The 24,366-nt window shown below is 40.1% G+C and overlaps 2 protein-coding genes across 6 annotated transcripts in view; both read left to right on the top strand.

Annotated features, from left to right (window-relative positions):
• The first annotated feature begins 231 nt into the window (after nt 1–231).
• On the top strand, nt 232–8,258 carry park7 (parkinson protein 7). Its single transcript, XM_037764088.1, has 6 exons — nt 232–443; nt 2,196–2,297; nt 3,852–3,911; nt 4,755–4,824; nt 6,434–6,520; nt 7,756–8,258. The coding sequence occupies exons 1-6, from the start codon at nt 354–356 to the stop codon at nt 7,914–7,916; spliced, it is 570 nt and encodes a 189-aa protein (XP_037620016.1). The 5' UTR covers nt 232–353; the 3' UTR covers nt 7,917–8,258.
• Nucleotides 8,259–8,388: 130 nt separating this feature from the next.
• kcnab2a (potassium voltage-gated channel, shaker-related subfamily, beta member 2 a) overlaps nt 8,389–24,366 on the top strand; it is a 106,772-nt gene continuing 90,794 nt past the window's right edge. Inside the window, exons 1-2 of one of the 5 annotated variants that reach the window (XM_037764056.1) lie at nt 8,603–8,621; nt 21,067–21,130. The gene's annotated coding sequence lies outside the window, so the exon portion shown is untranslated. Of the gene's footprint in view, nt 8,622–11,305; nt 11,443–20,782; nt 21,131–24,366 lie in introns of those variants that run through there. The other 4 variants (XM_037764069.1, XM_037764063.1, XM_037764047.1 and 1 more) reach the window with 4 other exon arrangements.

Below are 24,366 nucleotides of genomic sequence, written 5' to 3' on the forward strand. Positions count from 1 at the left end.
GCTTCTACTCTTGTGTGTTATTCTCTATTTTAGCTTCTATCCTAGCTTTTATTTTTAGCTTGTTTTTATTTTCTAATCTTTAATGTTTTATAACTGTTTTAATTATGTCTTAATGTTCTTTTGCACTTTGTCTTAATGTTCTTGAATGTTTATGTAAAGCTCTTTGAATTGCCCTGTTGCTGAAATGTGCTCTACAAATAAAGCTGCATGCCTTTCCGTCTTTGAAAGGGGGATAGAGGGACGCAGCCTGGCAACCCTCCTCCTGTCACTGCAGAGCATGCTAGCTGCTGAAGCTGCACACTGAAGTTACTGACGTCTTTACACTTTGACAGTAGCAGAACTACAGGCTCACCATGGCTGGCAAGAGGGCGTTAGTGATCCTGTCTAAAGGAGCAGAGGAGATGGAGACCGTCATTCCTGTGGACATCATGAGGAGAGCTGGGGTTGGTTCACTTCTGCTGGATGATAGCAGCTAGTTAGCTCATAATGCTACTGATCAGGAGTTCAGCCTGCAGTCAGCTCAACAACACTTATCATGATTATAGCCTTATATTAAGCACAGCAGCCTCATTAGGATAGAACAGCTAATGTTAGGTTGTCACTGTGTTAATGTTTGACATCACACTGTTGATCATTAAGCTGCTTTAATGTAACAAACTAACTTTATCTAAGCTAACAATATCCTTACTGATCGTTCAGTTTCTATTTTATAATTATAATACTATAATGTTATTATGATGTATAATGAGCTATCTGGTGAACTGTTGACCCTCTCTCAACCTTTAAAGCGAGAGCAGACAGAGACCAAGTTAAATGTCAAAGGTCAGCTTCATTGCTCTTCTCTGTCATTTGATAGCCTTCAAAATAAAAGTCTCCATTAGCCATATTTATACATTGAGTCAGTTTACACTTTTGCTTTTATTTGCTGGTATGCATCCCTCAACCTCAAACAGAAAAACTCATTAACACATCAAGGCAAGGCAGCTTTATTTGTAGAGCACATTTCAGCAGCAGGGCAATTCAAAGTGCTTTACATTAACATTCAAGAACATTAAGACAAAGTGCAACAGAACATTAAGACATAATTAAAACAGTTATAAAAACATTAAAACATTAAAGATTAGAAAATAAAAACAAGCTAAAAATAAAAGCTAGGATAGAAAATAAAATATAATATAACACACAAGAGTAGAAGCTCTAGTGCAGTATAAGATCATTATCTGGTTTAATAAAAGGCAGCAACAAACAGGAAAGTTTTAAGCTTTGAATTAAAAGAACTCAGAGTTGGAGTTGGTCCTGCAGGTTTCTGGGAGCTTGTTCCAGATATTTGGTGCATAAAAACTGAACGCTGCTTCTTCTGCATGTTTAGATCTGACTCTGGGGACACTAAGCAGACCTGATCCAGATGACCTGAGAGGTCTGGATGGTTCAGAACACAGCAGAAGATCAGACATGTATTTTGGCCTTAAACCATTTAGTGCTTTGTAAACCAGCAGCAGTATTTAGAAATCAATTCTCTGAGAGACAGGGAGCCAGTGTAGAGACCTCAGAACTGGACTGATATGATCCACTTTCTTGGTCTTAGTGAGGACTCTAGCAGCAGCAGCGCTCTGAATCAGCTGCAGCTGTCCGATTGATTTTTTTTTAACAAGGGTGATAAAAATCAGCAGCAAAATCGTCGGCACTCAGCAGAAATGTCTGTCTGAACTCTACAACAACAAATAGCTGATAAAGAAAGCAGAATCCATCATTTCAGACAGTACTCACCCCCTGCATTCAGAATTTAAGTTTCTGCTCTCAGACAACCATCAGTCAAAACTAATGCATATAAATTCTCTTTCATACCCTCGGCCATTTCACTGCTCAACTCTGTAAAGTATAGGTGGTATCAGCACATCCACCCGGGCCGGTTCTTCTGTTCTTGTCATTATCTTTATATTGTAACTCTTTTAATATTTTTGGTACTTCAAGGTTTCACCTTTTTGCAGTGTTTTAGTATGTGGGAATGTAGAGTATGTGTGTATTGTCTTATTGTGATGAGATGTTGTTGTTTGTTGTTGTTGTTTGCTACTGCGGCAACACCAATTGCCCCTCGGGGAAAAATAAAGGTCTTGAACTTGAATATACAGACAGGATGCCATGTTGTGCCTTTATGCTAATGATGTACTTTTCTTATTACCCACCCAAACCTGTAGATTGCAGTGACGGTTGCAGGACTGACGGGCAAAGAGCCAGTCCAGTGCAGCAGAAACATCCTCATCTGTCCTGATGCTAGCCTGGAGGAGGCCAGCAAACAGGTTGGGCTCAGCATCTATCTACTACTAAGATAAGATAAGATAAGATCAGATATTCCTTTATTAGTCCCGCAGTGGGTAAATGTGCAGTGTACAGCAGCAAAGGGGATAGTGCAAAAAACAAGATGCATCAGCTAACACTGTAAAAAAAGAGCTAAACAAAGTGAAACAAAATATGAACCATTGTAACATTTGGTAACACTTCATTTTACAGGTCCGCAAATTTCATGGTAATTAGATGATAATTAGCAAGTAACCTATTCAAAATTTCTTTGTAATTACTGCCAAGTTACCCCAATATTTACCTCAAAATGTATCGAAAATTACTTTATTATAAACACTTTTTAATAATTATATGCTGAAATAGCATATAATTGTTAAAATAGTGCCCTTAGCCTTGAGAAGCGGCTGTGTGCTGCTCTTCATCGGAGGTGGAAAACCAAAAGTAATAGAAGACACTTCTGATCAGGCACAAATCTCACCATTGTGTGACTTATTGTCTACACAAATGTAACCTGGTAGCTAATTTAATGATTCAGGGAGATTTTTTAAAGAAATTTCAAATAAGTTATTTGCTAATTATTATCTATTTATCAGCAGACATGGAAATAAAGCATATCAATTAACTTTGTATTATTTTTCTGGAAATGTATCAAATAAATTACCAGCTATTTATTACTGCTTATTGGGAAATAGCAGAATATAATTATTAAATAATGTTTATAATAGATTTTAAATAATATTAATCAAAGTCCTGAGTCAAGTCCCAAGTCAAGACAGCCAAACAAAGTAATTTTTGATAAATTGAGGTAAATATTGTCGTAATTTGGCAATAATTCCAAAGAAATTTTAAAAATAGGTTACTTGCTAATTATCACCATGAAATTTGCAGACCTGTAAAATGAAGTGTTACCTAATATTTTGCACATTCTTACACAAAACTGTTCAGCTCTTAATTTTTGAAACACAAGTATTGTATAATATTTTTTTCATATTTTTATTTTGTTTTTTGTTTTTTTAAATTGATGCTTCAATTTGAGTTTGTGTTTGAGATTGAGTTTATTTGCATTTATGCTCACAGTTTACAACTGAATAGAAGCAGAACATACATTGAGGAAAATACAAATCTATACATGAGTGTACATCATAAATAAATAAAGACTATACATTTATTTATACACACATGCACCCATACATACTCATACATACACATTTTACAAATAAAACCATTCACTTACATACAACCATGCATACATCTTAATACAAATTAATATACCATGCATATACTTAAAAATCTCACTAACACACCGAAAAAGAAAAACAAACAGAACAAACCCCACAAACTTCAGCTATCCATCTTTTTTTCACACCAGTTCTGTACTGTACTTGATTTTATCTTTTATTTTCTCTACTGTTTATTGTTATGCACGAAACCCTAAAGCAAATTCCTTGTATGTGAACGTTTTTTTTCGCAATGAATCGGTTTCTGATTCTGAATAGTGTCCTACAATATCAAACCTTGCAGTTTCTCCTCATCTATCATGGTTTGTCTCCCAGGGCCCGTACGATGTGGTGCTTCTGCCAGGAGGAATGCCAGGGGCCCAGAACCTGGCAGAGGTGAGAAACACTCAGACAAACTGCCTATAAATGGCTCAGTCTCTTCATGTTTTGATGTGCTAGGGTCCTAATCACATATAAAGTTTTAGTGTTTTATAGTTTTTCCACGGGCCCAGTCAACACTTAATAATATTGTGGAAATTACTAACAAAACAAGCCAAGTTTAAAAAAAACAGTATGAGGAACATGAATTGCCTGAATTTGCATAAAAACTTGGTTTAAAATTTTAAATATTTCTAAAATATTGAAGGAACAGTGTGTAACATTTCGGGGATCTATTAGCAGCAATTGGATATAATATTCATAACTGTTTTAATTATTGTAAATTAGAATTGTTGTGTTTTCGTTAGCTTAGAATGAACCCTACATATCTACATAGGGAGCAGGTCCTCTTCATGGAGTCCGCCATGTTGCACCGCCATGTTTCTACAGTAGCCCAGAATGGACAAACCAAACATTCACGTTTTTACGTTACCTGAAGGCCACCGTAGTTCTCCGACACGCTTATGAAACTGTGGTAACGTGAGCTGCAGAATGCAAAACTGTGGTACCGCCAGTCGCTGCCTGACTTCCGCTGCTCCTAAAGTGGTTTTATTATGGTAAGCATGGCCTCTGAGTGAGGCAAACGGCGTTACCACGGGTTTGCACTCGGTACCGCAGTCTTGGAAAGGCAGGAGCGAGTTGAGGGGGTACTCAGTTGGCTCAGTCAACCATACCACTAGATGCCGCAAAATCCTAAACACTGTACCCTCAATGACTATACAGTCAGCATACACACTGTGCAATGAATCACATGGCCTGCAAATGACTTACTGTGCATCTGGTTTCCATGCTCTCTTGCAGTCTCCTGCTGTGAAAGAGGTGCTGAAGGATCAGGATGGCAGAAAAGGTCTGATTGCAGCCATCTGTGCAGGTACAGTTTGTGAAAACAAACCAAAGTCATAATTATACAGTACCAACCTGTAATAGTGATGCCTTTCTATGGGTTAAAGCTTAAGTATGACATGACCTCAAATGTGACTGTCATGTTGTTGCTTTGAACAAATAGATGTAAATTACCCCAACCTACACAGCGCAGTTTATTCTGATGCTTGCAGTAATAGAGCAATAAATGTACTCGCAGTCGTTTTCCTTATCAAATCAAACCAGTTTGACAATCCAGTGATATAAATGAATAAACCATGCACTATGCTATCATGAGACCTGTAAATATTTGAACTGTAAACAACACTAAATGTATGATATTGTGGTTTTAAATGTACCAAGCTAATGTTGTGCCAGTAAATGGGATTTGGATTTGCTCGCAAATAGAATTGGTAAAAAAAGGTGCAGATTTTATATGCACATGGCGGTGGATTTTTCTGGCATTTGAATAACTGCATGTGACCTTGAAAGAGTTATCACATGCCTCAGCAACATTTTGAAAAATCTACAGTTAACAAACGACATGCTTCATTAATGTATGGTCATGTGTGACACCTTTTCGGCATTTGGAATGAAAGGGTGAGTGTTTGATTAATGACTGTCCCCGAGTGAGCCCACAAGCACCGACATTTTACCGACAACACTCTGTATGCAGAGGAAGGACACTGGAAGGACATTTTGAATAGGGACGGGGACCAATGCGGCAAAGTGGAGTGAAGGGTGTCCTAGAAAATGACTGAAATCCTCACAGGAATATACAGTTTAATGAAACTGCCAGGAAGAGGGCCACTTGCGAAGCTTATTATTCTGCCCTAAGGCAAAAATTATTATCTTGACATGTGAAAAAAAGGTCAGTTCAAAACGGACTTTATTGAAAACCAGAACAAGAATGAGTGTAAATAAATTAGCAGGATGAGTCTACCATTGTATATCACTCTTTTTGAGTTAATATTTGTCCACAAAACATAGTTAGATAATTTTTACGATTCATCAGATAATAGAAAGATTGTTATCATCACCTTTCTCTCCACGTCTGCCTCGCTGTCTGACTCTGGTTCTCAGAAGGTCTCTCTCTCTCAGACTGGCGTCCTCTGGGTGGGGACTTGCTGTAACAGGAGTAGCTTGGCTTTAACTGGCAGTCTGCTGTTCTGCCAGGGGAAAGTGTAATCTTTAGACTGCATGGGAAGGCAGCCAAGGAGCATAATCAATAACTTTCTATTTATTAACAGTTTTTGGATGAGCTCACTGCAGTGGTAGGACGCTGCCAAAGTTAATGCAGCAGCAGTCAATGTCTTCAGCCTCTCCTTTTTTCCTCTCTTTTCAATGTGCTGCAGAGTCTTTGGAGAGAGGCTGAAACTGTATACTGTATGTGTGTATTCTTAGAAACAATGGCACAGTTGAGGACACCTTTAGGACATAATTTTGTGCACTAATGGCACTGTATTTTGATTTAGCTTTAGGGAAGTGATTCGAGGATACATTATTTTACCCCATTTTACCCATGACTAACTTTTTTAAACTGGACTGACATGAACAACAGAACAAGTGTCACTTAATCACAGGAAGCAGTTATTTGAAACAGCTTTGGTTCTCTGCAGGTCCCACTGCTCTTCTGGCACATGGCATCGGGTACGGCAGCACAGTCACTACACATCCTGGCATGAAGGAGAAGATGATGGCTGGAGGTAAAGATGACTCTTGCAAACAAAAGGGTGGAAATATTGCTGAAATACACAGCTAGTGATTAAGGAGGACAGAACCTGCCAAAATAAAAAATTAAATAAATAAATATATAAATGACTTTATAAGTAAATAAATATGTCATTACATGTAGCAAAAGTAATATTACAAATAAATGTAGCCATTAACTAATTGATAAAATGTGACATAAATTGATATTTCTGTTTTAATTTGCTTCTTTATTTACCTTTGTATTAATTCCCTTATTTATTTACTCTTCTGTTTAATTTTTCCTTTTAATTATTTATGTATTTATTTAAATTTTTTTTTTTTTTTTTGCATTTATTCATTTATTTTTGCATTCATATTTTACTTATTTTTAAACATGTGTATTTATTTATATATTTGTGCATTTATTTATTTATTTCTGCATGATTTTCCCTTTGTATTTCACCCCTTATTTATTTCCCCAAACTAAACTTATTTATTTCTGCATTCTTTTCTTTACACATTTCTTTTTACATTTCTTTATGCATTTCTGCCTCATTATGCAAATGAGGGGGCTGTCACTCAACGTGTGTCATTGGTTCAGAGTGCATAGATGATAGATGCAAAAATATATAAATAAATTTAAAAAGAAAAAAAAAAAATTCGTTTAGAAATTAATTAAATTAAATACATAAACAAGTAAAAGGGAATGTGAAACAGAAGAGTAAATCAGTTAGAGAATTAATACAAAGGTGAACAAATAAAGAAGCAAATTAAAACAAATATCAATTTATGTCACATTTTATCAATTAAATAATGCTTACATTTATTTTTAATATTATTTTTTGCTACATTTAATGACCCATCTTAATCATTAATCAAATCATTTATTTATTTATTCATTTATTTTTTATTTTGGCAGGTTATGTCCTCCATACATGAATAATGTGCAGCTCCAACTCAGAGCAGGAGGATTTGTAATTCTGTGTAAAGACCAGCAGATGGTGCTATACTAGCTCTTTCTCGCCTATAGAAAATCATGTCACTCTGCAGTAGAGTAGACCATATCACTCAGGTGAAAGCGGATGCAGAAATCTGACAGAACATGCTAGAACTGGGTCAGTTAAAACGGTGATAGATCATCTATACATATACTACTACAGTGTGAGGTCTGACATGTGGCTTTCAGTCTGTAGCTTGAAGCTCTCATGTTGTGATTATCCTCATGGTATTGCTCTTTGTCTTTTTTTAGACCACTATAAATATTCAGAGGCTCGAGTACAGAAGGACGGACATTACATCACCAGCCGTGGGCCAGGAACCAGTTTCGAGTTTGCCCTGACGATTGTAGAGGAACTTATGGGGGCTGAGGTTGCGGCTCAAGTCAAGGCTCCTCTTGTTATGAAAGACTGACTGTAACCGTGTTTTGCTTACATCCTGCAAAGCAGCACTGCTCGCTATAGAAGTCTACTGCACTACTGAGAACAGCTAATCCAATATAGCTGGCACAAAGAGTCAAAGTCACTGGTGACAAATCATTCTCCCAAGGGGACATAAGGAGGTTTCTGTTCTGACTGGTTATTGTCTTCCTTTGTCTTGCAATGAAATGCACCCATTTGTTTTCTTTAACAAAGAAATACAATATTGAATCACAGGCTATCCAAATTAGATAAAATTTAATTTCTGACATTGTTTTTCCACAAATTGCTCATTATTTTGACAGCTTTTAATTGTTTCATTAAAACATTAATGTGACTAAACTTGTGTTTGTCTTACTCTATGGTGTATAAAAACTGAAGGTCACTGTGACTTGTTTTCACACATCTGCAGTTGTTGTTGTTGTCACCTAAATATAGGGCTGCTGCATCATGTAATGTATTGTGAGCACTGCTGCTCAGAACGCGGGAAGTAGAATCCGAATAGATTGGCAGATGGTCTAAGCCAATCAGAAGCCTCGGCCTGGCTGCGGTTGTATTCTAACCGACCAATGGCGGCTCGCCCCCAGCCAGAGGGGGCGGGGCTCTGCTGCAGCAGCGTGGTAGTTGTGTGTCAGAGCAACAGAATCCAGAGAGAGGTGTCTTCACTCAGTCTGAGAGGAAGAGAAGGATTTCAGCAAAGGTAAGAGCATTATGTGCTTTCTACAGTGACTGTAAAGTGTCGTGTGGGGTTATTTACACACTTATCAACGATTATGTTTTCTCCGAAATGGGTTTAATAGCGTTAATTTCTTCTAATTTGCGTTGGCAAAGCAGTTAAACGCCTCGTTAATGACGGTAACTGGCTGTGTCGTTCACTGACGCTGACATGTTCACAGTGTGAAGTTGCGTTCAGGTTTAACGTTGAGAGATCACAGCAGCAGATGTGACCCGACATGGAGACGTCAGATCCAGAAGCTCTCCATCCTCCTCAGCAGCAGCAGTCAGGCTGTGCTGCTTTCACTGTCTGTAGACTATCACAGTGCGCCAGAGGCCATCAGTCTGAGACATCACCTTGACAACGACTGAAGATGCTGTAAAAACACGTGCAACTGACTATATAATCAAACTAGACGATTTTCTTTGTGCATAGATTGCATCAAAAACACTTGAAATGTCATAATGTTGAAGTTAGGTTGGTATAGCTGTAATCATTTGAATGACTTGTCATCATAAGACATGGACAGTTGAGCATTCACTGACTGTAGCTTATCACAGTGAGCCAGAGGCCATCAGTCCCAGACATCACCTTGACAACGACTGAAGATGCTGTAAAACACGTGCAACTAACTATATAATCAAATTAGAAAGGTTTTGTGTGCATAGATTGTATTAAAAAACACTTGAAATGTCATAATGTCGAAGTTAAGGCCACGTTGGTATAGCTTTTTCAAGAAAATGACATTAGGCCCTTGTTGACCGAAACGTTGACTAATAAAGCAGAGAAAAGTGTGTGCCGGAGCAAGTCATTGTTTTGAAAAAGTACATATTGGAGGGGATCTACTCTCCAGCACCACAAACTATTTTGAGAATTTTTTTATTTTTTATTTTTTTTTTTTTATTTGACCTTTATTTAACCAGGTAAAATCAATTGAGAACCAATTCTCATTTACAATGATGACCTGGCCAAGAGGCAGTAGCACAGTCCACACAAGTGACACAAACAGCACAGATACAATACAGTATGACAAACACATGAGAAAATGGCTAAAAAGAATGTGCATGTTTTCCTCTCCTCACCTTGGTATAGCTGTCATTATATGAATGACTTGTCCTCATAAGACATGGACAGTGGTGTTTCTCATTAATCTAAGCAGAGCAGAACAGTAGACTTCACCATTTTAGAGATCTCCATTGACATGAGCCCCAGTCAAGATTATGCTCTCATTTTGCATTTGAGCACTTATAACAGGAAGTACCAGAGGTGTTACCGTCATCTCTTCTTTGACTTTACACAGACAGGAAACTCAAGTTTCATTTCTGGTAGACCTCCATTTTCAATTGCTGGGAAACTGCCTCTTTTAGTCATTCTTTGCAAAGCAAGTCAGGGGTCAACCAAATAGGGTGACGACTAGTTCTCAACAAACCAAATGTGGGACAAAGAATATGTTTGTGTGGGACGCGTTACCAAGGCTGAGAGGTAGTCTACAATTTTGATATGTCTATCTAACTTAAATAATAAACATTTCTATTCTGCCCCTTATCTTGTAACATCTCTATGCTTTGCCCGAATGCATCCATAGATCGCACATCTCCTTTTGATTTTGTTTCTTGTGAGACTCGCATGAACTGTGTCGCTTCATGTCGTATTCCGCCTCGTGTGAAATTGAAAAATAACTGAGAAATTTCATAAAAAACTTTTGAGCATCGCCTTCCACTGGCTTATAAATACTTATAAGTGGTTTCACAGTCTTTGTTGTTGCTCTGCTTTTCCTTTTCTTTGTGGTAGTTTCCATCATATTTGGCCTAAATCTGCATTGCTGGTGACTTTGCAGTGACTCGCAATTTTCCCCGTTGGGCATAGTGTGGCAAAGACGGTGACAGGTCAACCTGAACTTGACCCATGTGTGCACAGCTTGATTGACAGGAAACACAGCCTTCCCTGCTTTCTTCACAGCCTTTTGAAAACTAGAGCCAATGAAAATGTGGGACACTTTATCAATATGTGGGACGTGGAACAAGGGATAGAAATGCTGTGCAGTCCCTCGTAAAGTGGGACACCTGGTCACCCTACATCCAAATGAGAGGGCAACTCAAGTGGCTTTTTCATCCACCATTGTAGAACCAAGTGAGCCAAAATAAGACTGCAAGGCTCTGTTCCCATTTTAGTGCAACAAGAGAGCATTGTTTACTGTTAAAATCGCATCACATCAAAATCCAAATCTTCAAAATCATGAGTGTGTATGACGGTTACCTCTGGGTACTCTGCGAAAAGGTTTAGGCTAGTTGCTTGCCCTATGACAGTCTTCAACATTTTAGATGGGGCTATGCCTGTCATGTTGAGACAACATCACTACATTGTGTGCACAAGCTAATATGTTTTATTTCTTAAGAACCAATCGATGCCATTCCCTGGAAGACAAACACCAACGCTTAGGCCTTAGTAGTGTCATGATGACATGTTTCATAGCACAGTCTCATTAATGCTACGTTTCTCAGTTGGATATTTCTGGAACGCTAACATTTTGCGCTGTTGCACATAACATGTTAGAATTATTCTGCTTGAGCAGCTGTAGAGTAAAGAGCTTGAGGCTTGACTCCCTATTTCTGGATGGGGCAGAGGAGGGAGTGGTGGGGGGAGGGGGAGGCTGAAGTCACTGTGACTGAGTCATTGGTTTAGCTAATGATGCAATTAGAGAGCTGCACTTTGCATCTCCTGATTAGATCCCCTACTCGCATGGGCCCGCAGACAATGGAGACTGAATTTGCTTGCCTGAGTTGCTTTGGCAGATACATTTCAAAAGGTAATAATCAATTTTGTAAGCAATTGGGATTTCATCAAACATCAACGTTTTTTTTGTGTCATCAGCAATGAATGGATAGATTTGTCGATCTCTGGCACTCCACCAAATGTGGGATCTCAATTATAGCTCTTGCCGATTGTACAATTTGGAACCACTATAAGTCAGTGATTCCTGTGCTTAACTTTGGAGTAAAATAGAAATTTTATGCCAAATTGGGCTTTAAAGTTTGCATGATTAACTCTTTCACTATTTGCACATTAGCATAATGAAACAGAATCACACCATCGTCAGTATGAAACTGATGTGTAAAAAAAGTGACTTTGTGAACGATTCTGTACTATTTTAGTATTGCTGCGTGACGTATTTAAGTATTTGTTTAGCAACTATTTACTCTGGGGGACTTTGTTTGCCATCACACCATTGTCATTATGAAACTGATATGCAAAAAAGTGACTTTGTGAATGATGCTGTACTACTGTATTTTGGTATTGCTGCCTAATGTTGGGCATATACTGGACCGAATTTCAGCTTTGTCGGGCGTCGTTTGTTGTGGAGTGTACAGGGGGGACCGCAGACCGATTAACTCCTCCCAATCAGCCGCCGAACAGTCGGATGAATTTCTGACATGCCAGAAATTTTGGTCGGCCGTCCACAGGCCCTCGCACAGTTGAAGCAGAACCACGGGCCGATCTCCCCAACGTCAGTGCCTTATTTTTTCTTTTGTTACAATCCAAGCGGAGCAAGATAACAAAGTAGCCTACAATAGATATAGTAAAACGTAGCAATGTTACCTCCAATTCTCTCTGCAAAATGGACAAGCCATACTCTCCACGTCTTCCTAGTCATCTCTATTTTCTTTAGATGTTTCAGCAGACATGCTGGCACAGATGATGAAGGCAGGACTTTTCTGCCTTGTTAGGCTTTGTGACCCAAACAGACCTCTGCTAGCAACAAACTTTACCTGCCTCTGAGCTTTCGAACAAATCTTTATTGGCAACAATCTACTTGTACAATAGGAGTAAGAATTACACAACAACATTTCTAGAATCGTACAGTGTATGCCCAGCTTAAGGTATTTGAGTATTTGTTTTTAGCAACCATTTTACCCCAACCATTTACTCTCGGGGTCTTTGTTGGCCGGAGACGTGGTTTGGACAAATCGCTCTGATGGCATCTACAAATACAAAGTACTGACTTAATTGATGTTAGTTATTTAGAAGAGAACATGACAAGGTAATTGCATAGATAATTTAGCAAAGGTTAATGAAAAACGCTGAACTCAGCTGTCCAAAGTTACACTTTTCTGCACTGCTCTTGTAATTAGTGTTTCCATAAACAAAATGGGGCTCCGGGACTATATGTGGGGACAAGCTTTAAATCTTAATAAATCTTCAAGTACGTTTTTTTGGTTTAACTGGATCAGTATTTCCATTGACTTTGTTAAAGTAATCGTCCGGGCATGACCGATACATATTAAATGGCCACTGCTTTCTGCATTTTATTCTGTTCGTCCTTAGGTCAGGTACAATCAGCAGAAGTCAGCAGGTCTGATCTGAAGTACAAAAGAGGACCTTAAACCGAAACAGGAAGAGTATTACAGCTTGTTTGTTTTATGGAATAACTGTATTTGCTTGTCTGCTGTATGTTATTAAAGCTGAGCAAATACAGACAAGTGCAGATGCTGTGCAGTCCCATGGTGACCTGCTAGTTGTGCAGCATCAACTGTTTGCTGAAGTTCCATCAGTCCTGGAATAATTGGTAATCGTTCATACGCTGTATTGCTGAGAAAAACAGATCCACTTGGGATCCACACATGTCAATATTTGCTGCTTTCCTATCCTGCTGACATTTATATTATATTTCTGCAGACTGGTGAGGCTTTTGCATGGTTGAAATTAAATTATTTTGATGATTTTTGCATTGCATCTATGTTATAGTTCTATAACCACTGTCCTCTATGGATTCTAGATCTGAGATGTGAGACTAGCTCAAGGCTTCTCCCTTTCTTTAGATTGTCTGACTGTGTATTAAGAGTCCAAACCTATAGCAGTAGCATGGCAGCATCACCCTCTTGTGTTGTCAGTGTGAGACATCAGTCAATACTGCATCCTAACACTCTCATGTACCAGTCTGGAGCTGATCCAGGATTGTGTGGCTTTTTGTGTTTTACAAGAAGTTACAGACTAATTCCTCAGAGCCTGTAATTTTGTTTACTTAATGCCAGTCACTCGCTGTGTTCTCTCTGGTAATCCCAGGGAGACCGTAGTACTAAAAGCCTAATGGCCTTCTCCTCAGCAATACCCAGAGGACCTCAGAGCCAACTCAATATCGGGCTCAAAGTGTAACCAACTGCATGTTGTGTTTTTGCAAGCTAGTTCTGTTTTGTCTATTACCGGTTGTCTTTATATGTTAGAGAGGTTAAATAATAAGATCATGTAAATATGCAAGACAACAATTGCTCAGAATTTGTGTTATCAATTGTGCTATTGAAATTATACCCAAGAATGTGTGTATACTAAAACAATTACCGTGAAAAGTATTAGCCAATTTTTGATAGATGAAGTTAACATCAAATTTTTTGCTTATTTAAAAAAATGTGTGGTGATTGAGGGGGGCAGATTTACCATTTGATTAAAATAGTTTTCACTTGAGGAAACAGTGTGACGGTGAGCATCTTGCATGGAAGATTTCAAGGATCCACCTGCTGTAGGAAAAAATGCAATAGTGTTAAATAAATATTTAAAGTGATACTGCACACTGAAACATGTTTTTTTGAGCTGTAAACTAAACAATATAACTGAACTGTGATGAAACGCATCAATGCTCGTGTTAATATTAACATTTCTTATAAAATTTATAAAAGATCCATATTTCATAGGTTGAAAATGGCTCAACACGCTATCTACTGTTTTAAATCAGCCCTGAACCTCGCAAGGCCAATGCTGAGATAGAGTTGACCATTTGGGACAAATCTACATCATGAATTTTATATAAAAAAACAACAAATGTTAACGCCCTCTAATCAGTCAGTGAGCAACTCCTACCTCACACACCCAGACCCCCCCTCCTCAGCCCATGACAATTTTTTAAATTAAATATTTTTCAAAATCATGCCGTGGATGGAGTTAGGCTCAGACCTGGGGGTGTTAGTTACACTTTATGTTGAAGTAAATTCTCCCCATCTCCTTGAGTGAATGCAGACTCTTGGAAAAGTAGTGATTAGCCATAAATCAAGAGAGGCGCTGATAAAGCAGGTTTTTAGATGCCTGAATCATTCTGCGACAACCATTGTAGTGGAAATCAAGCCCCCAGGAAGAGCACTGGGCTTTGAAGCAAATTTTACATAGTGGCCAAACTGCGGAATTCCAACTTTGGGTCCGTCACATGATGCCATTGGGCCCTAAAAGAAAACTTTTTTTCTCATAGACTTACATTGGGAAAGAGACGTTTGTAAATCAGCAGGTATTTTTTTTGTTTTTGAGGTAAATCAACATTTCAGATGCACCTCTAGTTCCATTCAAAACGAGGTCCAAGTCGCCAACAGGTGAATCCTGACAGGAATGCAGAGCTGTGCCTGTTAAACTCAGGATGCATGTTCCTGTAAGACCTCACTAGTCTGCAGCTTCTCCACCCTGTCCTTATTTACCTGTTTATTTAGACTTGGACTGCACAATACAGCTGCACACTGGACACCTTCACTAACTCATGTAGCCAATCCAGTTTAGATACTGCTAGGGTGTTGATTTGGACAGGATTGGAATAGCATCTCTTCATCCCCTGCAAGAACAAAAGAATAAAGTTTAAATGCAGTTCAGTAACACAAACAACACAATTTTGTGTAGGTGTGGTACACCTGAGAGATGATGACGAAATAGAGTAGATGTAAAGCCACAGTTGTTGGTTTTTAAGGCTTGGTTTACATCACTTGCTGTGGCTCTATAATGCTTGCTGTCAGTGTCAATATCACTAATTGAAATGTTGTTAGGCTACAATTGAAAGTATCTGAAATGGAGCCGGCTTTATTTAGCTGATACCATAATCTGCCCCCGATAAAGATCCTGCAGGTTGGCTTTGACCATTTCAATTGGTGTTTACTGTTTTTCTGTACACACCATGACCTTGAACAGGCATGGTTGAGTGTAGAGAAAGGACGGATGGAGGTTGCTGTACATTTTGTGAAATTACATTTTGGTTTGTTTTTGGGGCCTCAACCCAAACCTCGAAATGGCAACAGGAAGGTATGGGTTAAAATGAATGGCCTAGTTGTTTCTTAAACCTCCCAGTTGGTATTGAGGAGGGCAAACACTCGTGATCACAGGAGGATCACCGTTCCTTTATGCAGCTGTCTGGCAAAGCTCCAAAGTGTCACACACAGACTACAGGCCTACTGCATTTAGGTATACGTACCATAGAGCCAACCCTTACACCATTCAGTATGAACATGGAGTCATAGCAAGGAGTATAGAAGCAAAGAGGCGAGACTCTGGTGCTTTTTTGATAAATGCCGATAGATGGCGCTGCGGTAGCGCTGCCGCCATTTTGGACTGAAAACGCCAATGAGTCCATAGCCATTAATGTGTAAAGAGATGTCTGTAAATCAAAGGATAAATTTTTTTTAGTTAAATCAACTTCCCAGTTAGAACACTTAAATAGCCCTCATTTAAATCATTTTGTCCTAAAAGTTGTAAAATTCACTAAGAGCCAAATCCAGAGTTATTTTCCTCGGCATAATGAACGTGCATCTGATCCACGGGACTGCAGCACCCTGCACGCTCATATGACATATCCGGTTCTGCTGGCTTCCTGCTAGCTGTAATAATGGATATATTGGCTGTAATTTATCACTTTTATTATCTTATAATACACCCATGGGATGTATGCTGTAAGCTTGTACCGTGGTGGATGTATTAACGTCTCTGTTCCCAAACAACTGGCTATCGGCCAGTAGCTAGTAGTGCTAGTAGCATGACAGAAACAGAAATTAATATAGTTGTAGGTTATTTGCTAACGTTCAGGGCAAAAGCACAGGACACAACCTCTTATACATCCGTGGTCTGTGGTCTATTGGACATCGATTTTGGAGGTCCTTGACATGAAAAAGTTTGAGATGGCTCTCAAAATCTTCCTTCCATTTTTGTCCATCACTCACTTTATTTTCCTCTAGGAAACGACCAAGCAAAGACGTTTACTAAGTAAGTAAGTAAATAGTTATAATAGTATGCATATTTATAATATTTTATTGTTCAACACAGGCCATTTTATTAGAGATATTACAATTATGACAATAGAATAGAAATAATTTTGTTTTACTTTTGTAACGTACTTTTGTTTAACTGGCGTCATTATGGTAGGAGACAAGATTACAGTCCAAAATGGCGGAGGCGTAGGTCTGCCTCTGGGCGCTGGCGTTGTAATGGAACGTATAATTGACTTTCACTTTTTAGCAATATACGTTCTTTGGTCATAGGTTGGACATTATGGAAGGCCAGGTTTGGCAGTGTGTTTACGGTTGTCTGTGGAACTATGAAAACAGTGAATTTTGTAGCGGACTTCATGGACGTGGGCATTTATTTTCTATATTAGCCCCCAGTTGCAGATGGTGCAAAATCAGTCACATTATCCATTTCATACAAGGTAACATTACATGTTTTAGACGCAGTTTTGTATGGGTGGACTGAATGGACTCGGTGTGGTTTGCCTTAAACTCTCAGAAACTCTTTGCAGAGTGTAGTTATTATTGTGGGTGTGGGTGAAGATCAGACTGTCTGGCAGAGGCCCCGCCATGCTTGGTGTCATGATTGTAAAGGAGCGAGCTATGGAGCCGTAGTCTGGCTAGAAGCAGAAGTTGGAGATGCCGTGACTGAGCTTGAGCTCACAGAGAAAGGCCAGGGACAGTGGTGCGCAACAGTGAAGCTGTAGCTGTCCCCTCAGGCTCTGAGCAACACACACGCACACACACACACACACACACACACACACACACAGGGTGAGGCAAATACATTTATACAGATCTAAGGGAAACTGATCCGAACACCACACTGACAACAAACTAAAGAGGTAAATCACATCTAAGAATATTATTTCTTGGAAGTAGAAGTGCTTTGAAATCATTTCCCACAAACTAGGCAGAGAATGCAAAATGTCAAATTTTTCTTTGCTGAAAATGTTTGCAAACAACCAGGCCTATCTAATTTTCAGTTCTGCTTAATATGTCACACGTTATTTGTGATAAATGACTGTTTTCTTAGCTGACTCAGTCTAATTATGTAAGTTCAGACTTGCTATGCTCCTAATATCTTTAAAATTTTATAACTGTGCTAAACCTTTCATTTTTCTTGCCTAAGTACTAGCTCATCTACTGATACTAGTAAATATTTCCTCGGCCCAGGCTAGTCGGAGACACATGATGCTACTTGGGCTGTGTTCCACTCGAAGGCGTCATCTCTGAGCCCAACTACCTAGTCAGCCACCTGTTCAGTTACCTGATGCCTAATGCAATCTGCTCTGAAAACCCAGTTTGAACAAATCTGGAATTCCCTGCACCCATCATCATCATCTTCATCCTTCTAATGCAGCTAGCGTAGGAACCACAATGACACAAATACCAAGAACAGGGACATTTAAATCCATCCTTTACTAAGGGTGCTCCGATCAGTTTTTTGGGCCAATCACTTATCGCTGGAGGCAGTATAGGCCGATCACAGGATCTATTTGAAGCCCTCTATTTATCGTGTATTATTCATTTTTTATGTATTTAATATTCTTAACAACATTAAGTAAAATGAAGAGATGAAAAAGTATCATGAATTGACAACTGTTTATTTATTGGCAGGCAACATGTGCAACATATTCCACTCTCTCTCATAACCCCCTTTTATACAGAGAAAAGAAGACCCCAGATTTCACACCACTCTCACTCACTACTTAGTTTCATTCCAGATGGCCATGTCGTTGTGAAAATATCTGTGTGTTGAATAATCAGATGAGGTGAAGATGGAAAATGAGAAGAGTCTTCTGTGTCTTTCTTCTTGACTTTACTCGTTGGCTGATGCACTGATTTGTTCGTAAGCTGAACAGACAATCAGAGTGATTTCTCTCTGACAGGCGCCACCGCCGATTCAACATGCTAAATCGTCCGAAAAACCTCCAACACTGGCAGACTAGAGCCGACGGTGCAGGACACACCGAAAAAACTTGGCTGATGGAGGCTCACCGATGGCCCCAAACTGTCCGACGGCCCACCGTCAGCTTGGTGTTTAGAGACACAACGTACAACTTCAGTGAAGCCATTTTAGCGGCGCATAGAAAAATTGTCTTGCATGTTTTGCGTCATTTGATCGGCTCTTCTGATCGGCCTCTATAGCGTCCACTGATCAAACTATTTAGAATGCATATCAGACAATAACGATCGGTGGCTGATTTATTGGAGCCTCCTTAATTTTCTGCCACTCTTATCTTCCTGCCCCACACACTCTTTCGATCGCTTGCTCTCAGTCTTCAATTTACTTAAGTAGTAGTCAGGTAGTCGGTTTCATAAATGTTATTTTAAACGTCAATAACATTGAGTGAATTTTTCATCCCTGCATTTTGAGAGCAGTGGTTTCATAGCCCATTGATTTCTGTTAGCATTACTTAACGAAGGTGGGGTCACTTTCACAGACATTGTAGCACTTTTCTGAATTGCTGTTGATAGGAATTGGTTAGCAGGCGATACGATTGGTATCTTAAATCTATATTAGGAGAGTAAAATAGGCAGCTTATGCATACAAGGTTGGATTGGATTTAATGTACAATAGTATGTATTATGTAACATGTTATTGATCGTTGTGGGTAAGCAATCCTCTTACTTGACTCCCCCTTTACATGAAGATGAGAGTGTAGTGCACTGCTACAGTGAACAGACCAGCAGGACCTGAGGCCTGCAAGTGAGTTCAACATACCCAGGGTATCTTCTTGTTATCTGGCTTAAGTAACCCGAACAAACCAGATCCCGCTAAACGGTCCTACGACGGTGATTATCAACTCAGTAAGTCAACCCAGGGTTTCTCAATCAGGCTATGAGCACGATCGCATGAAAGAGGTGGTGTTTGCAGCATAGGACCAATCACAAACATGGACAAGTCTACTGTCAGTGGAGCGGCACATTATACAAACCAAAAACAGACTATAATATTAGACACATACAAAGAAGTTAAACATATAATCCAGGCTAAATGCAACACAGTCAAAGCTGCCAAATGCAGGAAGGACAGCTGGCAAATGAAAAAATTGCCAATGTGTAAATTAACAGACTTATTCATTTAACGGTATACTCAAAATGCAGCTATATTCGTCTAGATGGGGCACTGATATATAAACAGCTTTCGAAACAGAATGGATGAATAGATTACACTTCTCTATGCCCTTTGATTAGGGCGTCGCGTGTAGGATTTTTTCAGCCTTCTTTCAGCTGCGTCCCCGACTCGGGCGGTGTGAAATGGACTTGAGAGCAAGTAAAAAAACATAATTCAAAGCGGTAAGCACCCACAGCATACAGCCAGCTGTCTTTTCTTCTCAGTTTAAACTGTTTCTTTTTGCCTGGATTATAATTTTTGACTTCTTGGTATTTGTGTGATATTATCATACGATCTGCGCACCGAGCTTTGATTGGTCAGGAGGCGAAGCTTTTATACGAGTTGATCTCTTATCTGGAACATAACCTGCTCTGGAGCAGGTTAGGTGTTCAGCATAAGTTACCATGATGATCTACCCCGGTAAAAAGTGAAATAAACGTCGTAGGACAGAAAACCCCGGGTTAACCCTGAACTTACCTCGCTAACCCCAAATCCTGCTACGTAGTACAGGCCTCTGATAGGGATTTGATGCCATGCTCAAAGACACTACAGCATATAAGGACCTACTTGTCGGAGCTTGAACCAGGTCCTGACAGATTTCTTTGGGTGCAGTGTAAATTACTTGTGCATGTTAATTTTACCTTTTGGCATAATAGGGAGTAGGAGTTACAGGTGTTTGCAGCATAATGTACCCCCCTCCTCTCCGTGCTATAGCCAGCAGAGCTGTGTTCACTTGCTATGCAGTTAATCAACTTTGAGCCACGTTCAGTGGAAACCACAAACCTCGGAGTGCGAGAAAGGAGTGTCTTGTCATTGAATTTAAAAGGAACACATGCTCCCTGCTTTGCTTTCCTCTGGCCCACCCTTCTTTCACCATTTACAGCTCACTTCGATTCATTGAATGCATGCTTACTCGAATGCTGACAGTGCAAAGGGAGGTGTGTGTGTGTGTGTGCAGAGGAAAGAGGGAGGGGCATTTCCTTTTAATGCATCTGCTCTGCTCTGCTCAGTGACTCTCCAAGCTCGCACATTTATTCTGTCTCTTCTCACCCGTCTCTTTCTTTCTTTCTTTCTTTCTGCCTGTTCTCCGTCCCTGTTATGTCCGTCTTGTGTCACTTTCTTTTCTTGTCTTTCTCGCATTTCTGTCTCGTGTCAGACCTACATGCTCGTCTCACTCGGACACATTATTTTAGTTGCACATGATCTCACATTCACCAGTCTTGTATCATTCTTCCTCCCTCTCCTCTCTCTACTCCTCTCTTGGATTTTGGCTGCTGGTCCTCCATCATAGCAACTGTCTTCTGCATTTGCTCCTCGGTTGTGCTCACTGCGTCAGGAATCAGCAGCAGACTGAGGTGGGTGTTTTAAGAGCATCATCGCTAGGTCTGAGGCTACATGTCTTTAGTATCTTTCTCTCTCTCTCTCTCTCTTCCTCTCTCTCAGCCCTTTCTCCTCCTGCCTCTTCTCACTTCACTCTGTCAGTGAGAGCTGGGATGATCATGCTTGTCTGTTCCTACAGGGGTGCAAACACCATACGATCTGTGTGCTGCAGAATTTAACATTGTCACACACTATGCTAGCAAGGTAGCGTTATCTACCTCTCTAGATCTCTCTCTCTCTGTCTCAGATAAGTCAGTACGGTTGATAGTGCTGCTGCTGCATTGAAAACAGTCTTTGCATACATTATTACTCTGGCATGTATTTTGATCTCTCTCTCTCTTTTCTGCCTCACTCCATTACTCTCCTCTGTCTGAATGCCTGTCATGATTTATGCATGCTCTGTCCTTCTTGCCGGAGACTTGGCCATGCTGTAGGATTTATAAAGAACCACCTTAAAATAGCCAGGGTGAAAGGCTTGTGCGGAAATACACGTGCACATTAGCGCAGGAGGTTCGGTTCCTTTTCACCTCACCTGCCCCGCTGCCGCTGCTGCCGCTGCTGCCGCTGCTGCCGCTGCTGCCGCCGCTGCCGCCGCTGCCGCCGCTGCCGCCGCTGATGCTGCCGTTGCTGCTGCTGCTGCAGTTCCATCTGTTGCCGTAGCCACAGCCAGCAACACCCTGAAGCCAGGCTTCAACTGTTGTGTGCGTGATTTTGCTGAAAGGTTGTGACAGTCATCTGTGCCTGTGTTACCGTGTCATTTAAATGTTTGCATGTGGGTGATTTTTGTGAGTCAGTATCTCTGCATGCTTGTATATACTTGTACATGTATGTGCACTCTTGTGAACAGTGTGTGTGTTTGTGTGTCTGTGTGTGTGTTTGTGCTTGCTTGTCTGCTTATGGGCTCTGGTCCAAGAGGAGAGCACAGGAGAGGCAGGCTGCAGGGGTTCAGTTTGGTGCAGTAAGCTGTTGAATGCTCTGTAACGAGCAGAAAAAAGGCAGATTCATGTGCTGGTGTGTCCTTTCACTGGGCCGGTACATCGATATTGCAGAAAGCAAGGCTTTTCTGAAATGTCTGCAATTCATTTGTCCTTGAGAAGCCGAACTTTGCAAAGTTAGATCTGTTGTTAATACATAGCTTTTGTTTTCAACAAATAGGCTTATGATGAGACAGGTGTTAGTGTGACAATGCTCGAACAGTAATTAGGTTTTCCATTCTGTTTGTTGTCTTGTATTTTAGGGGAAAGGCACGACGAGGCTCAACAAACAATACTACTAACAATACTTCAAACAAAATGTCTTCAAAGAAAGGCTGTGTGACAATCCAATGACAACAGGAAAGGCAGATTCTTCTGGGATTTGCAAAATTGCTTTGGTTATGTGTCATGCCCAATACTTGTTATGCTAGAAACAAAGGAGGCACTACTCTCTGATGATGTCGCAATTATGCGGGATCTGCTGATGCGAAAGTGAACCATAGACACATCTTTTGAGCAGTTACTCTACTTTGAGGTTTATATGTTTCTGTGAAATGGACATCTTTAGGATACAAACTAGTTGCACCAAAGTGCTGCTGTAGTTTATAGCTTTAATGAAGAGCTGTATATTATATCTGGGTGAGATATTGATGATGTGAAACTAGAAATGTCTGCATTCTATGTTGAATTATCATCATATTGTGATATTGTGCTTTTCTGGTCTAGTTGTCGTTGGTTAGGAAATGTCTCTATTGTGTTGCCAAATACTTCTTAATAGGGATGCTCATTTTGAAAAAAATGTCTTAACCGATAACCGACCCTCGTTAACCGATTATTAACCGTTAACCGACAAGATTTGTGTCTCGTACCAGCTGCAGGAGCACAACAGATATTGGTTGACGGGAGTCCCCAGTTCACCGTCCGGGAGCGTTAACTTAGCAGCTACGATGCTGCGTGTAGTGTCGCGAGCCACTTTTCCAAGAAAAATGTCTCCAACGCACATTTAGTTTAGTTTAGCAGGTTGTCAGCTGTGTGTCTGCCCGGCGTAACGACACTTTGTCTCCTCGTCATAACATTAGCGAGTGGCCAACAAACAGTGTATTTGTGCTACGTTAGCAGCTCTAACATTGCCAGAGGCTTCGTGCTCGCCGCCGCACACGTAGTCTGCGTAACTTTAGCGAGTTTCCAACAGATCGTGTGTGTGTTGGCGGTGAGTGTGAGGTTGTTGGTGGCGTTCTAGCTGTGAACGTAGGTGTAGCAGTGTGTGTACAGTTTATTTGTCGGTGAATAAATGCTACGAAACTACAACTCCTCTCCACTCCGCTCAAGCGAGCCAGAGACAGGAGCCGACTTCCTGTATCCTGCAACTCCGGCTCCGCCTCTTAAGGTGGGCTGTTAAGGTGGACCAGCTTTTCTCCTTAAAGTGACAAACTGCTCCTCTGAGCCGCTCAGCTTTTGAGGTAATTATTAACATTTCTTTTAACCGTTTTAACTGATAGCGTTAATCGGTTAAAATGCTTAATGTCGGTTAACGGGTTAAATGGTTAGTTATGGACATCCCTACTTCTTAAACTACAATGTCTGAAAAACCAGCAAATATTTGTGTTAGAGAAGGTGAAACCAGTGAATTTTTTTACATTTTTGTTGGCGATTTAATTTTCGGTCGATCAACTACTTGATTAATTGACTAATTGTTGAAGCTTAAAAAGTCACTTTGGGTGAGTGACTTCCGTAGCATGTAGTGAGGTGCGAGTCATTATGTTGGTTAGAGTGGACGTGTATCTGTTTCACATTTGACACTCATACTTGTCGTCACTTACAGTATGTAGGTCCTGACCCACTATAGTTTTTACAGCTTGGTCTGCTGGATGCACCAGTGGGGGTGTTTCCTAAACTGAGCTCAGTAATCATTCTGCAGTGGAGATTTAGGGCCTGCCTAGCTTCATTAGCCCTGTTTTGGTGCTCCCAAGAGGCATCCCACTCACACTAAAAGACACACAGATATAACACACGCACACACACACTCACGCACGCACAAGAACTGAGTGAACTTATCACACATTTATTTAGCAGGTGTGTTATCCTCCTCCTTAGTTCCCATATTATTTTAAAATCTATTTTTGTTTAGGAAAAGAGAAGAATCTGGTTATAGTAGTATGTCACAATACCAGAAATTTCATAGTCGATACCAATACCAGTGAAATTCCACGATTCTCGATACCCAATGTGATACCAAG

Source organism: Sebastes umbrosus, chromosome 1 (assembly GCF_015220745.1).
Source record: "Sebastes umbrosus isolate fSebUmb1 chromosome 1, fSebUmb1.pri, whole genome shotgun sequence".
Lineage (NCBI taxonomy): Eukaryota > Metazoa > Chordata > Actinopteri > Perciformes > Sebastidae > Sebastes > Sebastes umbrosus.

What these genes read in the sequence shown, in the direction of transcription:
- park7 (XM_037764088.1), top strand. Translation starts at nt 354, where the DNA reads ATGGCTGGCAAGAGGGCGTTAGTGATCCTGTCTAAAGGAGCAGAGGAG. An exon ending in GGGCCCAGAACCTGGCAGAG is followed by an intron (nt 3,912 to 4,754) that starts GTGAGAAACACT and finishes GCTCTCTTGCAG; the next exon opens with TCTCCTGCTGTGAAAGAGGT. An exon ending in GGAGAAGATGATGGCTGGAG is followed by an intron (nt 6,521 to 7,755) that starts GTAAAGATGACT and finishes GTCTTTTTTTAG; the next exon opens with ACCACTATAAATATTCAGAG.